Consider the following 9,733-nt stretch of genomic DNA (forward strand, 5'->3'; position numbering starts at 1 on the left):
TTATATGAGTGGATGGTAATGCCTTTTGGATTGTCCAATGCTCCTAGTACCTTTATGAGAGTGATACTCAAGTGCCGAAGCCTTTTATAGGGAAATTCTTGGTTGTGTACTTTGATGACATCCTTATCTATAGTAAGTCTAGGGAGCAACACTTAGACCACCTAACTCAAGTTTGTACTACCCTTAGGAAGGAGAGTTTATATGTCAACCTCAAGAAGTGTTCTTTCTTCACCAATAGAGTCGTCTTCCTAGGTTTCATTATATCCTCTGAGGGAGTTTCAGCCAACCCCCAAAAGGTTCAAGCGATTATGGAGTGGCCCGAGCCCAAAAATATCCATGAAATTCGAAGCTTTCATGGGCTCGCTTCCTTTTCTCGCCGATTCATCAAGGGGTTTAGTACCATTATGTCCCTCATCACTGACTGCATGAAACAAAGGGAGTTTGTTTGGACTAAAGCTGCTGCTAAGGCTTTCAATGAGGTAAAGCAAAAGATGACTGAGGCACCTGTCATGCGTTTCCTTGATTTTACCAAGCCTTTTAAAGTGGAATGTGATGCCTCCGGTATTGGTATAGGGGGAGTACTTAGTCAAAAGAGTCACCCAATAGCTTATTTCAGTGAGAAGTTGAATGACGCTAAGCAAAACTACTCCACACATGACAAAGAGTTTTATGCCATTATTCGAGCTCTTTGGCATTGGCGCCATTACCTGTTGTCTCGGGAATTTGTTATCTACTCTAATCATGAAGCTTTGCGCTATCTCCATTCCCAAAAGAAGCTGAATCTTAGGCACAATAGTTGGGTTGAATTTATGCAACGCTACCACTTTGTAGTGAAGCATAGGGCAAGAGTTGAGAATAAGGCTACTAATGCACTAAGTTGAAGGGTGTCTTTGCTATCCATCAAGAGTGTTAAGGTTATTGGGTTTGAATGACTCAAGGATGATTATGAGTAATGCCCAAATTTTGGGGAGCTCTACACTAGCTTAAGTAATGCCCCACGGCCAATCCTGGATGATTATACCCTTCAAGATGGTTACTTGTTCAAGGCCAACAAGTTATGTATCCCTCGGTCTTCAATGAGAGATTTCCTAATTTGGGAGATACATGCGGGAGGCCTTGCAGGTCATTTTGGCCAAGACAAGACAATTGAGGAAGTGGAACGTCAATTATATTGGCCTGGTCTTAAAAGGGGCATTGCCAAGATAGTTGGTTAGTGTCGTACATGTCAACTAGCCAAAGATCGCAAGCAAAACACTGGCCTGTACACACCTCTACCTGTGCCAAATCGCCTGTGGCAGGATGTGAGTATGGACTTTGTGTTAGGTTTGCCTAGCACCTTTAGGAAGCATAATTCCATTCTAGTAGTTGTTGATCACTTCTCCAAGATGGCTCATTTCCTACCATGTTCTAAGACCTCTGATGCTTCTAAGATTGCAAAGCTCTACTTTGATGAGATCGTCAAAATTTATGGTCTTCCCAAAACCATAGTGTCTGATAGGAATGCTCGCTTCATGAGTTATTTTTGGAAGACCTTGTAGCATTTAGTGGGCACCAAATTGAAATTTTCCATGGCAGTTCATCCTCAAACTGATGGTCAAATTGAGGTGGTTAATCGTAGTCTTGGCAACCTCCTTTGGTGTCTAGTGGGTGAAGCCAATCGGAATTGGGATTCAATTCTTCCTGTAGCCTAACTTGCATATAATAGCTTTGTCAATAGGTTTATAGGTGCTAGTCCTTTTGAGGTTGTTCATGGATATACACCTAGGAAGCCTTAGATCTTTTGCCCATGTCCCCACATGTTAGGATTTCTGAGTCTGCTGAGGTATTTGCACGACATATTCATGATTTGCATAATGAGATTAGCAAAAAAATTCAAGCAAGTAATTCTCAATATAAAATTCATGCTAACACTCATCGACGTCATGCAGAGTTTTAGGTAGGGGATTATGTCATGATTTAGATTCGACCTAAACGGTTTCCCTCTGGGACCGTTAAGAAATTGCAGGCTCGTAGTGCCAAACCATTCAAGGTATTGAAACGAATAGGTCCAAATGCATATGTCATTGACCTTCCTCATGATTATGGTATTAGCTCCTCCTTTAATATTGAGGATCTAGTTGCTTATAAAAGCCCCACGGCTATTCCTGATACCCCTTTTAATGAGTCTTTGCCTAATCCTATTAATGCCCCTATTCCCACTCCTTTACCCTTAAATTTGCCCTATGCACATAAAGAATCTATTGATGCTATTTTAGATGAGCAAATTGTTTCTACTAGGGATGGAGGAGTTCACCGTTTCTTAGTTCAGTGGTGAGGGTGACCAGATTCTGATTGCACATGGATTACTCGAGATGATCTACTGCAACTGGATCCTGACTTGTTGGAGTACTATTAGAGCTCTTCAGATTTCCACTAGACGGGGTCGAGTTCTTCTCACCCGGGGGAAGTTGGTGCGGACACGAGGTACAAGCCCCTAATTACACACATGTATGGGAGGAAGAACAAAAAGAAGACAGCCCAACCTATGGCCTTATGGATGGAACCTATTAGTTATTGGGCTTAAGACAAAGCAAGCCCGAGCATTTAATAATTAGGGTTTCTTTAGGTTTTCTTTATGCATTTTTTATTGTTAGCTATTTAAACACTTTTTGGGATTATTGTAAGATAGTTTTGGAGAATTATTAAAAAAAGCGTGTGTTTTCTTTCACTGGTGCTGACTCCAGTTTGCTTGGTGCTGACTCCAAGCAACCCTTAGGTGTTGACTCCTAGGGTTTATCTTTTGTTCTATTGTTAGTGTGGTTGTCCTACGTCACTTTAACACACTTTCAGTAAAAATATTTCAACAATAAATTAGATAAACTGTTCACAAATAGATACTTAGTCTTGGTCATCATGTTTCTCAAATAAAAATAAAATAAAATAAAAGAAAAAAGAGTCTTGGTCATCTCAAATAATGGATGTAACATTTTTGCTTTCGAAAAAATCACAAATATGATATGAGAAAGCTCCTTTGTATAGGGATGAAGCCAAGTGGAGTCCAAAGGGGCTCGGGCAGAAAGAGAAAAAGTATATTCTCCACAATTTTATATTTGGCTCCCTTTTATAAAAATATTGGCCTCTTTTTCTTATAATGCTACATTGATTTCATTATATCAGTAAGGTCTACTTCCCTCAATCAAAGTATTTACTCATCAAAAGAAAATAAATTATCTTCTTGCACCTTTTTCATTTAGAAAAGATCGTCATCATAGCTGGGTGGAAAGACACCATGATGCGAACTACGAAGTCTTAGTCTAGGTCATCTCAAATAATGGATGAACATTGTTTTACACCTTGGGACTTAGCCGACAAAGAGAGTGATTGCTATGAGTGGGAAGGTGTCAAGTACAACATCACTACTGGCCATGTAATTGATTGATGCCAATCACTACGAAGCATTTTGCAAAGAACGTATTACATTTAAATTACGAAAACACCATTGACGCCAAAGTTTTTGGCATCTTCTTGAGTTTAGGACTTTAGGTATTCTCAAATAATGCAAAGCTCATTATACCAATATTATGAGCTAATTATGAGCTAGTCATCACTACAAACATTTACTATGAAAGCATTATTGAAGCCAAAGTCTCCTCTTCTTGAGTATGTTGTCTTCTCGAACAAAAGCTCATAATATTAGTGTTATGAACAAGTGTTCACTTTGAAATACTTTCTGAGAAGGCACTAAATACAAGTTGACTTGGTGAAGAACAATTGATGCCAAATCTTAGGCCTTTTATTGAGTCCAAATCATCTCAGATAATGCAAAAGCACGAAAACTCATAAAACGGGATGGGCTAGTCATCCCTACCAAACAATTTCCAAGAATCTACCAGAAGTGAATTACGAAAGTACCATTAAGGCCTAAATCTATTAAACAAGACCAACCCTTCTTCCAGACAATCGTTCTGCACATACCCCACAATCATCGACGTCCAAGAAACTACATTTCTATCAAGAATTTCATCAAACACCTCGCAATAACTCCCAACCTCTCCACATATCGCATACATATCCACAAGAGCCGTCAACACGATACTATCAAGGCTCCCAACCTTAACAATCTCGCAATGTACCTTCCTCCCCTCATTAATATTCCTCAATTCACAACACGCCTTTAACACAATCGAAAACACAACATTATCACACTCTCTGAGGCATTTTCTCAAACAGGTAAAGAACCCAATAATGTCCTCATTCAAATCATTCAAAAAATATCACTGGTCAGCATAACTTCAGCTGATATGAACACAAACCTTGAGCTGATATGTACTAGATATTTTCTTTTTGCTTAGCATGTAATTGATATTTTAACTTAATCACTATTGCAACAGGTGCAAAATTAACAAAAAGGGAAAGGAAATGACAAAAGTGACCTCTTCTCCGTAGTATTTTTATGTATAAGATAGTTAAAGACATGTATATTGTTGGAACATGATATAAAAGCATAACTATTTGCTCATAAACATTGCTTACTTTTATCTACAACTACAACTACAAAGCATTCCAATAATAAGGTGAATTTTCAAGGTGATACTATTTTGTAATTACAATTTTTTTTTTTTTAATATTGTATTTCTATAAATCAACAACTCAATGTGAAATTAGTAAGAGGGTGGCAAAGAACCCTCAAAAATTCTATCTTCAAAACAAAATTGGAGATAAACCTATTAATTTATTCACAAAAATGGTTACAGAGCTATAGTCTTTAAAGGGATAGAAGACTTGTTCACAGTTGTAGATACTGTTAGAACCTTTGTTTTTTGGGATAGAAATTTATTCTAATATCTACAAAATAAGGGCATCAAATGCCAAAGAAAAGACTAACATCTCTACTCAATTGCATCAAGTGTGAAATTCTTCAGTACATAATAACAGAGCAGGTTATCCTACAGAACAGAATGATCATTTTTGGGAAAAAGACACCAAATAAAAAAAAAAAAAAAAAGAGGATAAAGTATGAATTATTTTCTTCCACAAATCCAATCAAAAGGCATTTAGGAATGGAAGTAACTTAATTTTTGGCTTGCAAGTCTTAAATGAGCAACTAACCTAATGGCATTGGAAACGATCTGAGATGTAATGATGTACATGGAAAAAACTTTCATCCCAAGCACCCACAAAACTCCCATTCGTGAGCTTGGGTTCTGGAGAGATATTGTCATTCCCGTTACTAGGCTTCAGGATACACTTGAGTTTGTTCATCAAGAAAGGAATGGTGAAGTTATAATTTGGGATTTAATGAGGAATATTATAAAGATGCTAACGGATTTAGGTTCTTCTGTTTACAAAGAAGACTTTGAGCAGCACTTTCTTGATGTTTAAGTTGATTTTTACTGTCTTGAGTCTCAACATTTCATTGGGTCTTGTGATTGTGGGGATTATCTAATGAAGGCTGAGAGACATCTCAACAAAGAAAAGGATGTCCCATTATTTGGATAACTGAGAAAAAGTATAAAAAAAGAAAAATCTTCATGTTTGGCTAATATATGCCAATTATTAATAGGACACTAGTACATCATATAAGTAAAACGCAAATAATGAATATGTTAAAACTAACGCTTCATTTTCCTATAGAAGATGCTAGGTCTGTAAGTTAAAATTGCCATGGCAACAAGAAAGGGGAACTGCATCAATACAAAGAGGGTGATAGGAATACTAGCCAAATAAATGACAGGTTTGAAAATCCATGATTGTTCATGTAGCATAAGAAAAAGAGCAGTGGAAGTTGAGGATTCTCATAAACATCAAGACTGAAATTGAGGAAGAAAATAGTGAGAGAGCATTGGATACTATAAAGACCATAAATAATTTTTATCATCGCGCGCACACACACACAAAGACAAAAAGGGGAGGAGATTCCAATTATTATTTTCTTTTTATAGGTAAATAAGAAAATTAATTAGAATGAATAAATGCACCTCCGGTACACAAGCTGCGTACTGGAACTGCAGAATTATGACATTACAAGATTCTAGAAAATTGAAAAAACTGGATCTCAAGTACATAGATGTTTCAGCCATCCAGTCAAAACAAAGATCTTAAAATAATCATCTTGAGCTCCATTGTTCTGCGTTCTGTTCTAATTCCTTCAAAAGCCCGATTCACACCAAATGATCCACTTAAGGCACAAAGGAATGGCCTTCCAGCAATTGCCTCTCCTGAACTTACCACACCGACCTGTCCAACCAGCCAGCAAGTCCACTACACGGCGAGGCATAACCCATTGCAAGCCAAATAGGCACAAACCCATATACCATAATTCCCTAGAATACTCACAATGCCACATAATATGATGATGATAATGTTGAAACAATTATGGGCAACCTTCATAAACAGTTCTAGAATAATACGCATGCTATGAAACTTCTTCTAGCTTTTATTAGGCAATGAAGCTATGAGTAGATTTTAAACTAATTCCCAAAAGAGAAAATATTTACAGATAATAAAGCATCATATGTTAGAAATTCTTTAAATTTATTTTATAATGTCTCTTTTATTAAGTCAAACATGGAGATTTCACCAACAATGAGAAATTGCAGCCCAAACAAGATAATTATGTAATCATAAAATGTTTAAATTTCAAGCTATCATATGTATTCATTCAATTCCCAAGGTGCTTAGAGTGACCAGAAATCATCTTTAGTTACAAGGGAAATTGGAATTGCACCTTAAAATCAATCATTGAAAAAAAAAAAAAAAAAACTTAACCAATAGCATCTAAGTATTGCTAAGAGGGAAAGAGAATGAAAAAAAATGTGATAAATGAAACCAAGAAATAATAGAGTCATCAAAACTAGTTTTTGTACAATCCTTCAATTCTTCAGCGACATTGCCAACAACCCATTTGCCAGAGTTCTAACTATAGACATGCTAACTATAAACCGAAAAGAGAAGAACAAAAAATCTGTGCAAGACTAAAAGAGAAGAAAAAGAATTCTCATATACAAAAGATTTTACTCCATGCTTCATCGGATTGTGCCGGATCAGAAATTAATGAAGTAATTAATGCATCAAAATCAGCATCAGCAACAGAGTCTGATTTGGATTGACTGCATACTTCAACCAGGAGTGGTAGATCAGAAAATATTTGACTCAATGGTTCATCTGGGAATGTGGGATCAGTTATCCATGCAGCAAACTCTTCATCCGTAAAAGTATCAGTATCCAACCGTCTTTTTTTGTGTTCTTGGGCTTGGGCATCTTCTTGTCCATGTGACATCACACCAGTAGTATTGAAGGCTGAGGCCTCTTCAGCGACAGCGGCAGTAGAAGAAAAACATCCAGAAACCCATGCGGCAAACTCTTCATCATCAGCACTAGGCATCACAGGCTCAGGCTCAGGCTCAAGTGAAATCACAGCAGCAGCATTTGTATTGAAGCATGAGAACTCTTCACCAGCAGTAGTAGAAGAAAAAGCTCTTTTGAGACCTCTTCCGTTGGCCTCCTCACAATCTGACCCTGACCCTTTGTTTAGTTTATAGATGACACACAGGACTGTGTTGCTTCTTCCAAATTCCTGATTCGCCAAGGAGAACTCGTGCATTATCCAATTAGTTTTGTTGAGTTTGCCCGAATGAAGATCCTTGGCCTTAAAAGAGAGCATCCTGTCGATCCCAATAACATTGCCCTGAGAATCATAGATTCTTTTGGGCTTGCTTTTTTCAAGCCAGGTTCCGCAAGCGGCAGCCCTGCACACACGATTGCCGGTTGTTGTTTTGAGGTCGGTGAAGACATAGAGCTTGCGGTGGAAAGTGTGTAAATGATAGTGGGTATGAGAATCATATATTTCCCATGGAGGAATTTTGCCATATACCTCACAATCATTCACAATAAAATCAAAATGATGATTTAGGTGACTTTGTTCAGCATCGTCGACCTTCTTCATTAAAATCTTCATCAACTCTTCATCTGTAGGATCATATCGAAACCCCACCATCTCCATTGTTTCAGGAAATCAAAGAATTTTCTTTCCCTTTTCTATAAACACGTAGGAAATCGTATGAAATTTTTTATGAATGTTTGATAGTCTCAAACTTTTTGATGAATGTAAGAAAAAAAATTATGAAACTTTTTGATGAATGTTTGATGAAGATAAGAAGTCTCAAACTCGGAGTTAAAGTTAGAAACTTTTTTTCTGGGACAAGTTCGAAACTTTGAATATCTATGTGTATACCTAAGGGGCGGTCTATTGGGGCAAGGCTATGGCTATGTGTAATATATATCGCAAGGCTAAGAAGGGGCGGTCTATTAGGGCGGTTATATATATTATATATAAAATTATTACTAATACCGTAAATATACCATAGAAGGGCATATAATTATTACAAATACCTTAAAAAAAAGCCCAACATTAGGAGGACAGTTCAAAAGAAATGGTTCACTGCTTCAAAAATACTTCAGCCCATACAATACCAAAAAATAAAAAAGGTTTTGTGGGCAGTATAATCTTTCCATATTTCAAGCCCAATACAACTCCCCTCCATTCAAGCCCCAAAAGATAATAGATGGTAGTTTTTTTTTTTTTTTTTTTTTTTTTTTTTTTTTTTTTAAAGATAGTTTCAATTTATGGCATTGGCTTCTGATAATAACTCTTTATCATTAGACCAAGACACCAATTTATTTTTGGTGTAGGCGGGGATTAAACCCCAAATCTCTTATTCAACCATCAAAAACTTTATAAATTGAACTAATTGGAACCCACATAATAGATGGTCGTTATTATATACGAAGGATCGATTAATAAAAATCAAGCACGAGTTATTATATTCAGCCGAAAAAATAAAAAATAAAAAAAAGTACGAGTTATTATTATAACTAGTAAGTTGCTTGTACAATGCACAGATAATTTTGTAATATTTGATATAAAATGGTTTTGGAGAATGTTGTACATATACATAAAGAAAATGGCAAGACTTAAGTACAGTACTTAGGTGTTGTTCCTTGGGTTTCCTTCTTAAGATTCTGCTACGTGGTTTTTTTCTCACGGGATAGAAGTGCATTTTTTTAGTTAAGTAACCATATGACTGAATCTTAAGAAAAGAACAGAAAAAACAACACCTAAGGAATTGTACCTAAATTTTTCCTTAAAGAAAAAGTAAACTAAATTAGAGTAAATTAACACATACATTTTGAGATATCAAATTTTAGTTTAGTAGCTTCACAGTACATTTGTAGTCTTCTCAAGGTAATCTTAAATTTTTTTTTTTTTTTTAAAATCAATAAATCAAAAATAAATTCAAAAGAATAATAGGACCATAAAAATCAATTAATTTGTGTTGTATTCACATACTGCATACCATGAAATAAATGTATGTCCAACTCTCTCACCATCTTTCACTCATTGATAGTGCGATATTAGGACATAATGTGGGCAAGTGCGTATGCATGTGTCTTATGATGACTTAAAATCATGGTAGAATATGGCTTTACATTAAGCATCAAATATTCTCTCTACTTATCTAAAAATAAAAATAAAAATAAAAAATGAAAAACAAGCAAACCAAACTATCCAACCAAATTATCCAAACCAAAATCATATTTAAGCCCCAAATTTAAATAAAACCTATAGTGGCTTGATGGTAGTGGGAGGCCAATATGACGGAGGTGGCCCTCAGATTCCTCGTTCTCTCTCTTACAAATGCTTTATCAATCTTAGGTTTTTTTTTTTTTTTTTTTTGGTAATAGTGAAATAGTG

General features: G+C 36.1%; 1 protein-coding gene across 1 annotated transcript; it reads right to left on the reverse strand.

The window, feature by feature from the left end:
- Positions 1-6,976: 6,976 nt before the first annotated feature.
- On the reverse strand, positions 6,977-7,981 carry LOC115985310 (protein BEARSKIN1-like). Its single transcript, XM_031108266.1, has one exon. The coding sequence runs from the start codon at positions 7,979-7,981 to the stop codon at positions 6,977-6,979; it is 1,005 nt and encodes a 334-aa protein (XP_030964126.1).
- Between the last annotated feature and the right edge of the window lie 1,752 nt (positions 7,982-9,733).

The sequence above is a fragment of the Quercus lobata genome, chromosome 4, assembly GCF_001633185.2.
Source record: "Quercus lobata isolate SW786 chromosome 4, ValleyOak3.0 Primary Assembly, whole genome shotgun sequence".
NCBI lineage: Eukaryota > Viridiplantae > Streptophyta > Magnoliopsida > Fagales > Fagaceae > Quercus > Quercus lobata.

Excerpts from the sequence above, each read along its gene's own strand:
- LOC115985310 (XM_031108266.1), bottom strand. The coding sequence starts at position 7,981 with ATGGAGATGGTGGGGTTTCGATATGATCCTACAGATGAAGAGTTGATG.